Genomic DNA, 18,682 nt, shown 5'->3' with positions numbered 1-18,682 from the left:
AACATTCTTATAAACGCTACTGAAACTCTCTCATAAACGCTACTGAAACTCTCTCATAAATGCTACTGAAACGCTCTCACGCACAACATTGAAAAGCTCTCATAAACGCTACTGAAACCCTCTGACGCGCAATACTAAAACGCTCGTCTAAACACCACTGAAATGCTTTCACGCGCAACATTGAAACACTCATAAACATTACTGAAACCCTCTCACGCGCAATACTGAATTACTCTCATATACACAACTGAAACGTGAATAGGAGTGGTACGGTTCATGAAAAAACACCCGAACCGCTCGGTTCACTAGTCTCGGTTCGGAGCATGTGTGTACCGCACGGTTCGTCAGTAGACTGTTAATGTGCACTGACCTCTTACTGCCGTAGTGCCCACTTTCGACACCTATGTTAAAACACTTACTGGAAATGACGAGCGGGATGGGCGTGACAAACGCAACCCATGGCAGCTGATTGGACGATTGCGTCACATGGGTCTGGCTGGTCCCAAATTTCAAAACAGACTGTCATGGCGCGCTCGCGAGAATACGATCTCATATTGTACTAAAATAGTTCACCGAAACGGGTTTCTGAAAACATTTTAAGCGAGAAATAGGCCATGCAGTTGCTGAATCTGTCTTCATTTCAGATCGACAAAGGTCAGTTTAAAAGATTTTCATCAGATTTTGAGAGACACCGAGTCAACCGCTCCTCAAGTGGAGTGGGGTGCCGCTGCAGGTCACGTCACGTCACCTGCAGAAATGTCAAGTGGGAGAGAGGCTGCCCAGAGCTGGAGGATGCGTCAGCGTCGTTTATAGTCTGGTGTGTGGGAACATTTGGGATTTCACGTTACCTATGATGAAATAAAACAATATAGAACTGCCACTGTGTGCACGTTTTGTGCAACATGCATTCAATATGCTAATTTAAGCTATATGCTGAAGTATATTCTGGAGTGTTAAAGAAAAAATAAGAACCGTACTGAACCGAAAACCGTGACCCTAAAACCGTGATACGAACCGAACCGTGGGTTTTGTGAACCGTACCACCCCTAAACGTGAATTCACTTTCAATAGCGTATATAAGAATGTTTCAGTATAGCACATGAATGTGTTTCAGTGGTGTTCATTAAAGCATTTCAGTTGTGTTTATGAGCCCGTCTCAGTATTGCATGTGAGAGGATTTCAGTTGAACAGGAAGGCGTTTCAGTTGATCAGTAACGTGACTCAGTGTAACAGTAACAGTAACAGTAACAGTGTAACAGGCTGGGAAAAAATCCTTGTCCAGAATTTGAACTTGGATCTCCCACATGAAAGTCAATGATATTACCCATTGAGCTATTCAGATGTTGTAGGTAAACGGTGATCTTGCAATTTATGTATCTAAACAGGCTCTGTCTTTCTGATTTAATGAGTCAGTTTTGTTAGAAACAGTAAATCAAGAATTGGTCACAACAAATTGAACAGTTCACAATACTAGGGACTGCAGTCAGTGTGAAGAGGAGAAAATAATAGCTGACGGTTACAGTAATTCCAGTAGGAGGCAGTAATGCAACATAACCTTAACCCTAAAGAAGAAGAAGAACTGGCGTGGAGAACATCACAACCTTCATCTTTTGACTAGGTTGTGATGTTCTCCGCTGATGCTAAGGTAACGCTTGCTTGTGTTAGGCAGCCATCCTGCCGACTGAAGACATTAGCGTCACACCCGTCTGGATGTGTTAAACACGCGTGGCACGCCTTCCTTTTCACAGCCACGCTCCAGTGAACTGTTGATTTTGCTGTGACCAATTCTTGATTTACTGTTTCTAACGAACGACTGCAAAAGTGCAACCAAGTATTCCACAATGTTTTCTAACAATTTCACGTTTTTGAGGTAATACAGCCACTTAAGAACTGTTTTGCTTGTTTCATCCTTAATTCAGAAAAATAGAGGCAGAAATACAGAGCTCTGTATTTCTGGAATTAATAAGTTAATTTCATTGACTTTCATGCAGGAGACCCAGGTTTAAATCCTGGATAGCGATTTTTTTCCCAGCCACCTTACTGTTACGCTGAATCACCTTCCTGTTCAACTGAAACGCCTTCCTGTTCAACTGAAATCCTCTCACACGCAATACTGAAACAGGCTCATAAACTCAACTGAAATGCTCTCATAAACACCACTGAAATGCTTTCATAAACACTACTGAAACGCTTTCATAAACACCACTGAAACACACTCATGCGCTACACTGAAACGTTCTTTATTTTTTTGATTATTTTTTGGGGCATTTCAGGCCTTTATTGTATAGGACAGCTGCAGACATTAAAGGGGAGAAATGGGGGAATGACACGCAGTAAAGGGCCGCAGGTCGGAGTCAAACCCTGGCCAGCTGCGCCCGCTTTACCAACTGAGCTATTTGGGCACCCTATACTGAAACGTTCTCATATACACTATTGAAAGTGAATTTAAGAGCGATTCAGTATTGCGTGTGAGAGGGTTTCAGTAGCGTTTATGAGAGTGTTTTAGTGTTGTGCATGAGAGTGTTTCAGTGTTGCACGTGAGAGCGTTTCAGTATTGTTTATAAGGGCATTTAAGTATTGCAGGTGAGAGGGTTTCAGTAGCATTTATGAGAGCTTTTCAGAGTTGTGCGTGAGAGCCTTTCAGTATCGTTTATGAGAGCGTTTCACTAGTGTTTATGAGCAATTCAGTTGTGTGTGCGTGAGGTTTCAGTATAGTATGTGAGAGTATACTTTTTCACTAGTATGTATGAAAGCATTTCACTAGAGTGTGTGAGAGCATTTCCCTTGTATGGTGAGTTAATTGTGAATAATGTCCCAGATGGCCCCTCATACCCTTCAGTTCGTTTTTCAAAACAGAACTGCATTTATTCACCAGAGGATGCACAACGATTATGATCAGGCTAAGTGGTGATGACACAGAAACTACAGCATCTGTCGGTCTTCTGGTTTGGTTGAGCTCGTATATACTGTACATGTTTAGATGCTTACTTGCAGAGGACGAGGGTAAAGTAGTGTTCGGCCTCCTCTTGATGCCCCAGGTGTTTGAGACACAGGCCCTTCAAGAGGCTTAGCAGACACTGATCATCTATGGTGAACTCAGACCCTGACAAACACACAACAGGACAGTAAGGACCAAACAGATGACAAAAAAGGTACAGTCATTCTGGACAAACATTCAAAAGTAAAATGTCTAGATTATATAATTCTCTGAGATGTTCACAATAACCGTAGCATCAGTATAGTATCTCAAATAAATGCAATCCAGCTCAGCATATTAATATCAACAACAACAAAAATGAAAGATTTTAATACATTAGTATCCTCTTGGCTCTGGTGAATAATTTTGCATACTTGGGCTGCTCTCGAGATTAGTCTGTGCCTCATCCAGTGTTTTCAGCATGCCTTCAGTCAGGTCTTTGTGTTTGCCAATGACTGTGTAGCCGTTCCAGATGTACATCATCTCCTAGACAACACACAAAGTACACAAATCATACAAAATCAGATGATTTTCATTAATAGCAACAATGTCAGCAACTCAAGTAGTGGCAAAATAACAAGGTCAGAGGACTCCACCTTTGCTCATAGAGGTAGGTGTACTAGGTGTATCTATTTCATACAGGTTTTGCCCTTGAATGAGCACCATAGGCTTATGGTGTACCTCTTTAACTCATCGCCCTGCTGCTTTTATCTGCTAACTTAGTGGATAGCAGGTTACAGTTTAACAGCTATTTATATAGCCTGGACCAGGAGGGGTTGATCCAATTCCTTTGAAGAAACAATATATAACACTGTAGTAACTGTTTAAACATCCAGTCGTGCTACAGGCAAAGCAGTGCCATGACATAGCCTCGTCCAGTACTGACCAGTGGAGGAGCAGGAAGAGGAATGGGGTTTTCTGCAAGGTAGCGACGGGCTTTCCTGATAGCAAACTTCTCTGTTGGCAAAGATTTCCCCGCTATTTTCTGCTTCAGCCCTGGAACCTGCCTGAAATATAATAAAGTATAGACATACATATCAGTAGTATGGAGAAAATATGTGGCACATATTTTCTAGTTATCTCATAGACATATGTTCACTTAGTGGAGCATTTTTTTATGCTGTGTATCATTAATAAAACACTTGTACTGCTCTGTGCCACAAAAATAATTGAATGTCAAAAACACCAATTCAATTCTTGCTGTATTATAATATTACATTAATGTTCCCTACCAAAGACTTCCCAGAAGAAGAGACTGTGTGTAGATATACAGTAATTGTCAGTGTTTCACTGTGGTTGCTGTAAGTAGTTTAAGTAGTGCCTTGGCTCTTAGTTCATACCTGAACAGAGTGAACGCAGTCTCCCCAAAGGTTAGGCAATCATCTGCAGTCAACATGCTGAGGTAGGCTGCTTTCATATACGCATATGTAGCCTGAGGGAAGGAAAAAAAGTTACTACTGCAATCCCATCTTTCCTTTTTAAATAAGATGAGAAAAAAATATGAGTGTGCGGAGTTACGGCTGCACAACTCAAGTATTTAGTTTGGTTTTAAGACACTACAAGGTGCTGACTAGGCTTTCTGTCTCTCTAAATAGCACAAAATGTAATTCATTTTCTTTCTCACTATCACCATCAACAGTGGTGGTGATTTTTATGTTGTGAAGATTACATGTTTCTCTATGAGCTGAGAACAGGTCAATAACATTTCTGTTTATGGAAACCACTTTAAATGAATTTGATAAATCAAAAACATTTTTCAAACTAAGAATAAGTTTGAAATCCAACACTGAGGTGGCCCACCTTGGACCAGGTGTTCTCCTTGCTGAGCAGGTCAGCGTAGAAGTAGGCCATCTTCCAGTGCCTCTTGTATGTGAAGCACCACATAAGCTCCCAGTAACACATATGGTGGAACTGCTTCCATTGCTGCTGAGCCTCGCAGCACTCCTCAAAACGCTCGATAGCCTGGAAACATACAAACCATTTAGGATCCCACCTTCTTAAAACATATTCAGCGTGAATATGTTATTGAGCAACGTAATACAGATCATGTTTGTATGGGTCAATGATTATGTGTCGAGGACACAGGGCTCAACTCATAACCTTTTGTATACTTCTTACTATCAGTGGATGAGGACAAAGTCAATCGATATATACAAACATGTCTTCCTTCCATGTTAATATGTTGTCTGTTGTTGCTACTGCCATGTTTTAGAAACAATTAAAGCCATACAGTATTAGTTTGCAGGAGGTGTTTCTTTTTACTTTGGCAATTATGATATATATATTTTTTTAAGATAGTTTTTTGGCCATTTTAGGCCTGCTGAAGACATGAAAGGGGAGAGAGCGAGGGGGAATGACAGGTTGGAGTCGAACCCGTGGCTGCTGCATCAAGGAGTAAACCTCCTTATATGGGCTTGTGCTCTACCAGGTGAGCCACCCAGGCACCCCAGAGGGACATTTTGATCCAGTGCTAAATATGTGAATTAATCAACTCCATTGGAATAATAACATACATAGTGATTCTAGTAGATATGTTGTAGCAGTAGCAAAAGTTTCTACACATAAAACTGACTGAAATACTTCAAAATGCAAAAGAGTGTGAACAGCTATCATGACAAAGACCAAAATACATCAGTAATCAGAAAGTTGCATACTTATAAAGAGGGGTTTGCTGTAGCATATAGTCTGACAAAGACTCCCAATTAAAGCACAGTTCTCAGTAAAAAAGATGAGCATATAATTTAACAGACTCATGCACTCAAATTCAAATACAGACTCGCAGACATCAATACATTTTTAATGCATAAAAATAAAGATTTTCCACATGAAAAGTGCAGTGCTGCTGACTGTGTTTTGTTTTTGTATAGAAAAGACGGACACTCACACCATCCAAGTTGCCTTTGATCTCCTCTATTCGACCAGCGAAGAACAAGAAGATGGATCCCTGAGAAAATAAAAGACCACCCACAGTATGTTTGGGAACATTTCTAATTATGCAGGAATTTTAAAAAAAAAACAGTGTTTAATTCTAGCAAACCTTAGGATATTTTTTAAGATATGGCTGCAGCAGTTTCTCTGCATCTTGAACGTCTCCTTCTCCAGTGCCTGCGAGACACAAACAAACAAAACCAGCTAAGAGCCTTCTGGTGTGTGTGTGTGTGTGTGTGTGTGTGTGTGTGTGTGTGTGTGTGTGTGTGTGTGTGTGTGTGTGTGTGTGTGTGTGTGTGTGTGTGTGTCCTTGCTCACCTAATATGAAGCTCATGAAGGTGTGATAACAGAGCAGCAGCATGTTACATAGGAAGGACCTGAATGTGCTTTCTGCAGAGCCCTCCTGAAGCTGCTGGAGACCAAACTCCTGCATGAACACACACAGACAGACAGACACACACACACACACACACACACACACACACACACACACACACACACACACACACACACACACACACACACACACACACACACACACACACATAAACAAAAGAGTTTGAATTGAGTCTCATTTCATGGAAGATCTCCTGGTGTAAGCTGCACACAGAACACACTAACACAATTTTAGGAATTGTTCTGTGCAAGAAAATCACAGAGGAAAGAATTAGATTATAGTTTTCTTATTAGGTTTGTGCTGAAGGATGTGCAGCATCTGCATGTATACCAGAGTACTTTTAGGCATCCAGTCTGAACAGAGAAACAGTATGTCACAGACTGGCTGTGTGCAAAATATGTAAGTACATACATTACTGTTCAAAAGTTTGGAATCACCTGTTATGTTTATGTATTCTTCTTTCCTTCAATAAAGGCTATTTTATCAGAGATAAAAACTATGTAATTCAGACACCAAATGTATTATTAACATTTAAAACAGATTTGGGCCCAAAAGAAGAAGAATTAAATTATTCAAATTCCATTTAGTCAATGTCCCCACAGTGATGCATGACAGGAGAATACTGTTGGAACCATTTCCCCCCAAATACCCTTGGATATTAAATTTGTTTTCCAGTCCAGAAATGTGTGTGAAAAGTGACCCTCGATCATGCAGTCAACTCTAGTGGTTAGAAAGAATATGGTTAAACTGTGATTTGTCAGTCCATAGTATGTTCAGCCAATATTCAGTGATCCATTTCCAATAGTGCTAAGCCGAGACTCTCCTTTAAACATACTGTATAGAGTAGTCATCCATGAAAGTAAATCATGATTCCAGTGTTGTAGTCGAGTCACCAACTGTCAAGTCAGAGTCAAGTCTCTAGTCCCCAGTATTTGAGTCCGAGTCCAAGTCACCAAAGAAGAGTCCGAGTCAAGTCGAGTCTGAGTCGAGTCACCATTACCTTTTGAGTCCGAGTTGAGTCCAGAGAATAGCAACTCGCGTCGGACTAAAGTCTAAGTCCAGGACTCAAGTACTTCATCACTGCCTATTACACATAAAAGTAGTCAGAAACTTCATCCAAGTTCTGAGTCCTATTTCATGAATGCTCAAGTCCGATTTCATAAATCCTCAAGTCCAAGTCGTCAGTGCGCGAGCTCAAATTGACTCACGAGTCCAGACAATAGCAACTTGAGTCGGACTCAAGTCCGAGTCCAGGACTCAAGTAATCCATCACTGGGTGATTCCACACCTTTTGAACTGTAGTTTACTGAATACATGCAGGGTATGCAAGTTCACTGTGTCAAGATCATGTTGGCACTCCTGAGACTCCAGATGTCTATATAAGACAGTAGGTAAATCAATCAAATGATGAGAAAAATACCCCGAGCAATATCAGGACCTGAATCCTGATCATCACATACCGCTTCAGATTATTTTGTATAGTGGTTACATAAACCAGATCAATAGTGACAAAGTCAAAAAATAAAAACAATTCTTGTAGCACAACAAATAATATGAAGTCATAATCCAGAGAAATCAAACATCTCTAACTCGACCCATTAGTCCTGCCAGCTGCTCTTTCCTTCAGCCATTTCTGGCTCTCACTTGTCAGCAGAACTCACCTTATTACCAGAGAAACCGACAATCTCCAGCAGCTTGAGCGTCCGCGTGGGCAACATGGAAATCATCTGCAGGAAGTAGACAAGGCAGTGCAATTGAAAGGCTAGCAGCATGATTACAGAGTCCTCGTGCACAAAGAGAACTAAACCCACAACCCACTGCTTGTCTGCATTTTAGATTATAGCTGATCTTACTATATATTCATACTTTGCTCTTTATGTGCTTCTGTTTAATTATGAGCATCTTAAGCATCATAAAAAAATGTAGGGCAAGCAAGTACGTTTCAATCTTCTTTAACTTTGGTTCAGGCTTGATACTTTCTGGAAGACCTGTGTCCCACAATTCATGATGCCAAACAACTTTTCTTTGACTCATGTGCGATTACAAACTTCTACTAGCCTTCTACTTACTAGATTAAAGGCTCCTACTCCCAGTTTAACACCACACTCAAAATGGTCGTGGTTGTCGCCATGAGAGTATCCAGAGGACTGGAGCACTGTGTGAAGCTCTCTGTGAGATAAAGATAAAGGAAGCCGATTAAGAGGGAAAAATACAGAGGTAGAGAGAGAAAACAAGGTCTGCTGAGAGAGTGGCAACAACACAAGCACGGCAAGAAGAGAATGATATTGATGATCCAGATAATGATATTCTAGACTTTAGAATTCTCACTTGTATGTCTGGTAGCTGTTCCTCACTTTGATTCCCCCTTTGATGAAACTGATCATGTTTTCATCCTGAACAAGAGAGGCAGGAAGAGAGCAGGAGGAGTAAGAGAAGGAAAAGAAACAGAGAATGAGTTGAAACAAACTGAAAGTATCAGTGGTGGCAGATTGAGTTGCAGGCTGCCTCGGTCCTGACCTGAAGGAAAGTGAGTGCTGCCCTCTGCAGGAGACACTCGGCATAGCAAACTTCAGCATGGAGTTCCTCTGAGGAGAAAAGGATTATGTCACAGTTATCTTGAGTGAGAGTAATGGCCAAACCCAAATATATATACACATACACACATGTGCCATCTCTTTTTATGAATTACAGTGACACATGTTGATCATCCCATCAGTATAGGACTTTACTGACCTTCTGTGAAGCTTTTGGAGAAGCTTGACTTCTTGCGTTGCCTGATTGAGAAAGCACAGAACACGATACCAACCATGAGTTTTCAGTGGGTTTGTTTCACTAAAAATCTTCAGGATTATTTTCTGCAGCATAGCACTGTCCTGCGTTTTTTTGCTTATTTTGTTTCTATGCAAATCAGTGACTCAGCCTCTTTTCAGTAAATACAGGATGCTGAGCTGCTGCAGGGTGAAGTTACCACAAGGTGCTGACCATGCATTACATTTACAGTAACAACATTTAATAGGAAAACTGCAGCTTTAACTTCAGAGTGGGTGTTTATCTGGGTGAGCTGATGAGATGTACTGTTAGTCCAGCTCTGATTATGACAGATTCTCACAGCGGCTCCAGGAGTAATTGTAACAGACATTTGTCACATTCCTTTTGTCAGTGAGTGTGGATGATCTCAGCATGTTCACTGTTCAAAAGATACAGTATCATGTATTGTGTGTCTAAATATCTACATGTTTGATCAACCTCACTTTTATCATTGTTTATTACTTAAAAAAAAGTGTTTTAGTATTTTCTAAAATCAAACTTTTCTGTTTGTTTCTAAACCGGCTTGTCTCTGGACCGACTGGCTTTTACGAGACAAAATTCACTTCTGCAGGTGACTTGAGAGGAACTAAAAAAAAATCCCCTGTCACAGTTTATCAACTGGTCATCAAGGTATTATTTCACTCTGGTGTTGCGGAAAAGTCTCACCGCTGACAGATGGCCTGGGCCTCCTTCATGGTGTTTCCTGCAGTCTGGATGTGGTGTGGGTCAAAGGTCATCATGGCCTGCATCTCCAGGATGGTGGCATAGGTCAGGGCGTGGTACATGCTGTCTTTTGTTCTGTAAAAAAGACAACACATGATATTTATTTCAGTTAAATTGCAATAGGAAGTTAAAGATAATAAACATTTAGATCTGGTGTGCTGACAGAGATGATGAAGAGAAAACCTGTTTGTTTGATTAAGAGAAGAGTTAAAGATTTGTACCGTAGTCACTTAATCAGGCAGTACAACTGAGAGACGCATGGGCACAGAACATGAAAAGCTGTAGTCAAATAATCAATTCCAGCTAAAGAGATGTGTGAATTAATACTTGTAAGACTAAAGCCACAGCACTACACAGGAAAAACAAACAGTACGTGTCTATTTATAGCTGCGTTTTTTGGTGTGCCACGTCACACCCTGAGTTCAAAAATTGTGCTTCTTGCAGGTGATGATGGAGGAGTAAAAGTGTTCGATGTCACACACATTTTTCCAGTGGACGTACTTGTTAAAAGCTCCAGTTAAAAGAGCTTGTTGTTCCAGTTATTTTTTTGAAAGAATAGCTTTATATATTCTGTATGTATTGCATGACACACATGCACAAAGACACACAAAGACATGGCAGAGTCATTGGTAAAACATAAAGGCAGAGGTGTGTAGAGAAGAATGCTGTCTGTCTGCATAACTGACATTTCACTGCTGTTTATCACAGACTGACCACGTGACCAGCCTCTGGGATGTCACTTTGAGCTCCAACCAGTCGTCTTTCGTGGAAACTAAATTTGCATAAACAGATTTTTCAACCCATGAAAATAGACCACAAAGACACACTGCTGCGTTAATGCTGTTTAACTTCACTTTTATTTATATTTGATAAAGAGGTGAAAGTGGTATCATTAATGTAACTTTTAGACTGTCAGTGATATAACATTAAGCAATGCATCGGGTTTTTAATAATAGTCAGAGAGCAGAGTGCTGAGCTTCAACTCTTCACCTAAATTAATAATTTATATTATTAGTTCTAATACACTGACTACACTAAACAATAACCAACTCAGTAACAACCAGGAAGCAACAGCAGAGAGTCAGAGAAGGCGGCGGTACAGACTGAGGTTCAGAGAGATTTGCCTGCCTTACATTTCCATTGTGTCACGCTTATGTAAAACGACAGCCCAAACTCAAGTTGAGAAACCTTTTAAGATAGAGCTGTGAGGCGAATTGAGTTGCTTGTAGCCATGCTGAAAGTGGCTGGGAATCCCAAATATTTCACAGCAGCACTCAGATATTTTTCAATCAGCATCATCTCAGAGCTTGGTTATACAAAGTCCCTTTCCCCTTTGTCGGCCGTTGGGTTTTTAAACAAAGTGGTATTGCACACACACTATCACAAAGGACTGATGTTCTGTTGGTGCTTTTATAGCTTATTGCAATTTTATTATTATGATGATCTACTGTATGTTGTATGCATTTATGTCTTTTGTTTATTTATTGTATGGTGTGTATTGGTTGTGTCGACACCAAATAGCTCCTAGGGGACATTAAAGACTATCCAATCCGAAAAAGGTTCACACCCGTCTGACAGCACTGAAGCCAGATCTCCCACATATTTTCACCACAATGTTCCGTGATGCAAAGGAAGAGCTGTTTTGTACTTTGTCAAAAAACGTTTGTGCATGAACACTTTGTTTTCAGTTCTGCATGGTTCAATCAGGAGGTGCAGTTTCTGTCAAAATACATCATTGTTTTCAGTGTGAAAGTTGCAGAAATTAATAATAATAATTTATATTTTTTTATTCCCGCAAGGAAAACTACAATGTTTTCAATCTGTTGTTAGAATACACATTACACACAGGCCTGAAATACACACACATGCTCAGTACCTATACATGCACTAATGGAGAGATATCAGAGGGAGGGGGCTGCAGCTGTCAATGGACAGGGCAGTTGGGGGTTCGGACTTGACCCAGCGACCCTCTGGTTCCCAACCCAGCTCCCTACAGGGTCAGCTACTGCAACCACCATTTGAAGTTAAGTTCGGAAATTAGACATTAACCTTTGTGTTTAGTCCTGAAACGTTGACACTCATGGAAGGGCTGCAGGTACAACTTATCAAGCGCCCCAGTAGGGCTGGGCGATATGGAGAAAATCAAATATCACAATATTCTTGACCAAATACCTCAATGTCGATATTTCGACGATATTGTAAGGTTGACAAATGGTGCTTTCACAAAATATTTTCACAATGAGATTTTATATAAACAATAATCAGAACTATCGAAGTGGGTAAATGCAAATAATGGAACGGCTAGAACAGTCTGGTAAGTTCAGAAAATTACAAATTACTGTAATGCGGCCTTTAAAACCAGGAAAAGACAACACTTATGCCATATTACGATATAACTATATCAAAAAACAAAGACGATACCTAGTCTCATATCACAATGTCAATATAATATCAATATATTGTCCAGCTCTACGCCTCAGTCAGTTGCTGTATTGTATATGTACTTCCTACTTCTACAGTGCACCTCCTGAAATCACTCCCTGCATGATGGGACATATGATTGCACTGTTTTAGCTGTACTTGGTCTTGTGGCATGTTTGAACAGAGAGCTGGCAAATAAAGCTAAGTCTGCTGTTGGATACCTCTGGCATGTTTCTACAATGTTGAGTCCACAGTGGCTCCTTGACTACGACTCAGAGGAGGAGAAACATATAGCTTATAAAAGAGTAGCAATTTAAAGAGATAGCTTCGCTTACAGAATTATATAACGTGGTATGAGTAACTTACTGGTGGTGATATTGATGTATGGGCAATAATTCAGACTACACAACCTCTGGTCAGAAATATTAAAGCAAATTCTTAAGCAAAATCAGATTCTCTTTACAGACCTCCTCTGTATCAACTGTTTTGTTTTTTCAATAGTTCTGATACAGTTCATAAGACACATATTACATGGGTGCAAATTTGTGTTTCAGTGAATCAGTGTCTTGCTTAAAGACACCTGTCATAGATGGCTGGCACAGTCTACCAACTGAGCTACAGTACAGGTGCCCCTCTATCTTGAAGTACGCCAACCACTGTTTTATACAAAGCGAGTGGGGGGGAGCCAGCGCTGAGCTATCATTTTTTTGGTCGCGGTTGAGCCAGCTAACCAAACTTTCTTTTGTCTCCAAAATTCATGCACCTGTTCACACTCCCAGACCATGTGCAAGAAAGTTCCAGTTTGTTCAGGTAAACAGAACGTGCAATAGGGAGTAGGAATGGCTTTAGAGATGTATCTCTTCTGAGGAGTCCAGTATGTCCTATGGCATTTGTTGAAGTGGATCTGCTGGGGACTTGGGTTCTTGGAACAGTGGGAAATATTGTCCCAAACTGTCTCCCAATTAATTACATTCCCCTCCGGGCTCAGCTCTCGCTCCCATTTCTTTACTAATGGGAGTTCTCCTACAGATACTTGTATCAATTTAGCATAAATCCTGGACACTAATCCTCTCACAGGAAAATCAACAAGCCATTTAATGATTGGGTGGGTCTCGAGACTGTTCCCCGTGGTACTCCATAACATTTTAGGGCTGACCTTAAGCAAAGATACAGGAAAAGGATGTCCTGGGATCTCAAAGCTAGTTCTCAGGTCCTCAAAGCTCAACATATCTTCCCCATTGAATAACTGGTATCCATCAATATTCTAAAATATCTAAATTAAAATATTGCATCAAGATAATAGTCCTCATAATGACGATAAGTAGCTCAGTTATTGACTCGCTGGAAAACGGACTGATATTCAATTCCCAGATATTTTTCCATTGGAAATATAAGTATGTTGCAGTTTCCTTCCACAGTCACACTCCTGGCAGCCACATTTGAGATTTTAAACTGCCCAATGGTATGAGTATAAATGCATTAACCCTGTAATGGCAAACCCCGTCTTCTCCCAATGCATGTTGGAACAGGGTCCAGCTGCCATTGACCATAAACAGGAATGTAGGGGTAAAAGTAATGGACATATAATTGATTAAAGTGCATCCACATGATGAAAGCTCTCTGAAAGAGTCTCCAGTATTTTAGTTTCAGTGTGTGTGTTTGCTGCGGAGACTCTAGTATACTGTAACCTTGTCCCACCTGACTGCGTCAGAGCACAGCTGGAGAAAGGGAAAGGAGATCGAAGAAGTAGAGAATTGGAAAGCAAACAAGGACTAAAGCAAAGGACAGACAAACGAGGAAAGATTCTGTCTGTGTTTTTTACATTCTCAGGGCTGCTTGTTCATCCAGTCTTTCAGAGTATCTCTCTCGCAATGCACCAGATGTCATCACTCCTTACATAATATTACATAAATCGTATGCCTTAAGCCATCGGCTTCCTCACAAAACCCTTTTCTGAACAGCAAACCGGAAACATCTGATGAGTTTGTGGGTGTTATTGGGTTTTGTATAAAACCCAACAAAATAAAGACCTGTCTCAATTTGTGTGCATTCAAATGTAAAACAACACTACACAAAAATCTGCACTGGTTTCTGACTCTCTTCTGTCCTACTGCATGCGTCAAATCCAATCATCTGGGCTCAAACAGCTACAAACACAATCATATTTGCAGCTTATGTTTGTTCAGGTGCACTTTATCAACTGGAGGAGGCAGCGATAGTACACACAGAGCTATGGGAAGAATATCGAGACAAAAATGAGGACATCCGCTGAGCTGAGAGACTGTCAAGACTCAGTAAGCAGCAGCTAAAATGGTTGAAATTAGACAGATTTTCCTTTAGGTTGAAATATTTTACAAATCCAGATTCAAATACTAAAACGTGTTATGATTATAGCAACAGGGAAGACTTAGCAACAGCGTATTTATGTAATGTTGCAATATAAGTTTCCATAATAGAGTCCGAGCTTAGAAGTTAAACAAATTACATCACTTTAAACTGTTCTGACAGCGCAAAATGGCTCCTAACAACAACACCAAACTCACAATGGCTGTCAATCTCGTCGTATAGTACTAAATTATAAAAAAGAATGTACAGGCTGACAGGAAGCCATTCTTCTGTCTCAATGTAAGCACTGAAAAGAAAAAACTAGGCTAAGGAGTGGCCTGCAGCCCCATAGAGGAGATTGAGGGTGGAAAATAATATAGACGGTGATAACGTTTCTGATAATAGAGGAAGGAGAATGAGCGGTGAACAATGGAGTAACTTGATGACACCGTGTTGGAATACAAAACTAGAGGGAGGGTGTAAGCCCGGAGAGGGAGTTTGTGTTTGTGAATGTAACTGAAAGCAGCATGCCGATCATAAAATCATCTAATCAGCATCAGAAGCAAACACACTAGTTCCTTTATCTCTCCCTGATGTGAGCACTATTATCTGTTTCTGACCTGTTACTGTGCCAAGGACACACTTTCAATGTATTGCTTGTGTATTGATTTTGAAATTGGAATTTAAAGCATCAAAATGTTGATCTAATTGCATTTAGGAAGGCAGACTCTCATCAGCAAACAATTCAATGTATTAGCTTTGGAAATTTGTAATAAATCAACAAAGGTAATTCAGCAATGGCAAAGAGTTTTGTTAAACCATTGTGTTGGTGACATTAAAGCATATACAGTTTTAACATTGGAGTGAAGTGAAACGAAACAAAAGCAACATCTATAGGCCTTTTTTTATATCAGACAACATTTCGACGTATGTATGAAAAGCACAGGTGTTACTAATAACATTAATGATGTCTCTGTTCTGTTCAAGTGTCCCTGTAAGCCATGACACAAGTCAACATGCACAACACCAGGACCCTGAAAATAAAGCAGCTGAATAGTATTCATCCATCATCCAAACACCTACAAATGCTACAAATGCAGTTGCTTGCACACATATCATTTGATGTTTTACTCTTATATTTGTCCATGAAAACACACAAAGCCAGGTGGGTTAGAGCTCGACAAGAGCTGAGAGTTGCAGCTATATTAGCATGTCGTTCACGGTCTCGTACCTGCATCTAAGCCGGGTCTGCGCCTCCTCAAAGTCGTTTCTGAGGAAAAGATCCAGGGCGGCCATACAGTCCTCCAGAGCCAGCGACAGGTCTGACCGCAAGCACCTGCAGAACCAAAACAAACACACAATCTGGATGAGAAAAGAAAAAGAGTGCTGAAAATACATTATTATCTCATTAATAAAATCCAAGTAGAACAATGTATTACATATGACAATATCAGTTTTATTGAACAATGATACTGTTGTTAAATGTGTTTGAATTGTACAAGTGCTCAGTCAGTCAAGTGCAATACAATTTCACTGTCACATTCCGTAAAACCTTCTTTAAGTAGGCCTTTTTTCAAATTAAACTGTATGAAGATCCAAAAAAAATCCACCCCCCCCTCCCCCCAATTCTCTTTAAGTGTGTCTCTCTCAGTGACCCTCATCTCATTTACTGCAGGAAAGACAGACTCCAACCACTGACCTACAATACAGACTGGGATCTTGATATTGTCTCAGTTTACTTACACATTCCTTCTTTATTCAACCCTTTCTACTCCTCTACTGGAACGAGATACAGAAACACAGGCAGGGTAAGCCAGACAAGCAAACTGGCTCGAGAGCTTGCTTTGCTGTTAGTGTTGTTGCATTAAACTGCACATTACAGTAAATTACAGTACTTGCACAACCATCCACTTTTATAGAAGTACACACTCAGGGAGCAGTTTTGAACAAGATCATATTTTAAAGATGTTGCTGCTGCCTTAAATGACTTGTGTTTCCTCTTGTACATACAACTCAGTGTTTTGAGCTGTTTGAACTACTCCTAATGATTGTTGATAATGTATTAGGAGTTCATTACACAGTGCACATGCTCCTCACGTGACAACTGTAATGTGGCCAAACTGATGATGCACTCCTTCCTTCATCAAGACTCCCTCCTCTTTGATTTCACTTGCTGTAGTACTTATAATGGAACTGTTGAATGTGCGTTTTATGCCTTCACTTTAGGGTGAAAACAGCAAACGGCATAAAAAAAGTAAAATACATTAAAGCAACATTGCGTAACTATTTTACTTTAACAGCTTCATAATCATTTGTAATACATAGAATGGTGCCTCTGTCATTCACACTGTGAGCCCTGATCGCCTGTTCTTGCGATGTAACTTTGGCGAGCGGGTCCAATGTGTGTAACGTTAAAACTTTACGGCTCCACCACTGATTTGGGTTAAACTGGATCCTATTTAATGGAGAAAATGTTTTCCTGTTTTCCCTCTGCTTCGACCATCTGTGATTTAAATATCGATAGTATCGATACCAACATGAGCATTGGTATCGGATCGATGCTGTCATGATGAGATCGATACTTTTGTTGCAGTTTCTCTCAGAGTTCATGCGAGCACAGCGTCTCTCCAAGTCTGTGCGCAGTGTGCAAACAGCGCACCCCCCTCTTATCTCTCTCTCTCTCTGCCGGAGGCAGAGAGCGGAGAGTCAGAACAGTGAGAGAAGCCCGTGATGATGGCGGAAAGAAAGCGAAGCGCTGTGTGGAGTTTATTCACTCCAACTGATATGGACACTGCCACATGTGATGTGTGCAAAAAAGTAATTTGCTACTGTGGTAACACCACCAATTTGCATAAACACATTAAAACATTTAGATTTGCCTAAAATCTTTGTCCTGTGTGTTTTATCATAATCATAATCAACTAACTAAAGGCAAAATCACAAAATTATTCAATGATCGTGACGTTACAAGTAAAAAGTATCGGTATTGGTATCGGTATCGGCGATACTAGCCCTGTATTTACTTGGTATCGGATCGATACCAAAATTCCCAGTATCGCTCACCCCTAGTTTCTGCTGCTAGCACAGGAGCTTTGGACTGCTGGGAGGAGGGAGGAGGCTTTCAGGCCCGGGGTGGGAGGGAATGCTGGCAGGGAGCGGCGCCGGTGTCGGGCCAGAACCCGAGATGGGCTAGCGGGCAATGGAACCAGGTTCAGCAGCCGCTATGGACATCATGGCAGGGGTGAATAGACCGAAGAGGACGTTGACGGATGAAGTCAAGAAGAGAAAAGAGAGAGTGACCGAACAAGAGGCCACCAGGACAAGAGTAAATCTCGGACGGGCTCGTCGTTGGCAAGAGCTTTGCAATATAAAAGGCTGTGAAACAGACAGTGAGCAGGCCTTCTTGCTGTTGAACTAGTAAGTAAGTAAGTAAGTAAGTCATAATAAAATAATAATTGAAGTAATATAAGCTGGCTTGCTTTGTCTTGGTTGTTGCATTTGCTTAATGTTTTTCTGTGTTGTTGAGTTGTCGATTGGCTAGTTTTTTAACATGAGTAATGTAATCATAACAAATACAGAGTGTAGCTGTCTATATTTGACAGTGGGGTAGAAGTGAATTGCACTCTGAAACTGTAGGGCTGCAAATCGCAAAAAATACCAATGTTACGCAATGTTGCTTTAAAGTGATGGTTCGGAGTAATTTCACCCTAGGGTCCTTTGCACCATGACCTCGAGCCAAGTATTTACATACACTTCTGGTGTACTTACAAACTTTCCAATCCATCGTTTTATGAGTAAATAAACTATTTGTACTAGTGTAGAAGTTTGGTATAATTTCGGGCATTATTAGTGGGGACATTTACGAGATACATCACTGGATCCATTAGCCTCTGCGCTAAGCTATTCAGCTGATAACGCTACTCTACGCTAACTCTCCCAATGTTCGACCCAGGTGAAAAAAGCTTCTGGGGGGGTGTTTGGCTCGAGGTCATGGTGCAAAAGGACCCTAGGGTGAAATTACTCCGAACCATCACTTTAACATTCAGCATAAAGAGTTGAACAAATGAACTAGGTAGATGGTAAATATAAAAGACTAATAGTAA

General features: G+C 40.6%; 1 protein-coding gene across 2 annotated transcripts in view; it reads right to left on the bottom strand.

Annotated features, from left to right (window-relative positions):
* The window catches only part of ttc39a (tetratricopeptide repeat domain 39A), a 31,942-nt gene that overhangs the window by 2,936 nt on the left and 10,324 nt on the right, over positions 1-18,682 (bottom strand). For both annotated transcript variants that reach the window (XM_039812084.1, XM_039812085.1), the window contains 15 exons: positions 15,811-15,915; positions 9,777-9,908; positions 9,036-9,076; positions 8,820-8,887; positions 8,631-8,695; positions 8,372-8,471; positions 7,964-8,029; positions 6,224-6,332; positions 6,015-6,082; positions 5,862-5,921; positions 4,778-4,939; positions 4,318-4,409; positions 3,864-3,984; positions 3,352-3,463; positions 2,989-3,103 (listed from right to left, as the gene is read on the bottom strand). In XM_039812084.1, the coding sequence (XP_039668018.1) occupies positions 2,989-3,103; positions 3,352-3,463; positions 3,864-3,984; positions 4,318-4,409; positions 4,778-4,939; positions 5,862-5,921; positions 6,015-6,082; positions 6,224-6,332; positions 7,964-8,029; positions 8,372-8,471; positions 8,631-8,695; positions 8,820-8,887; positions 9,036-9,076; positions 9,777-9,908; positions 15,811-15,915 (1,416 nt within the window). The remainder of the gene's footprint in view (positions 1-2,988; positions 3,104-3,351; positions 3,464-3,863; positions 3,985-4,317; positions 4,410-4,777; positions 4,940-5,861; positions 5,922-6,014; positions 6,083-6,223; positions 6,333-7,963; positions 8,030-8,371; positions 8,472-8,630; positions 8,696-8,819; positions 8,888-9,035; positions 9,077-9,776; positions 9,909-15,810; positions 15,916-18,682) is intronic.

This window comes from Perca fluviatilis, chromosome 9, assembly GCF_010015445.1.
Source record: "Perca fluviatilis chromosome 9, GENO_Pfluv_1.0, whole genome shotgun sequence".
NCBI lineage: Eukaryota > Metazoa > Chordata > Actinopteri > Perciformes > Percidae > Perca > Perca fluviatilis.
The sequence above is the reverse complement of the archived record's forward strand: the minus strand, read 5'-3'. Positions and strand labels throughout refer to the sequence as shown.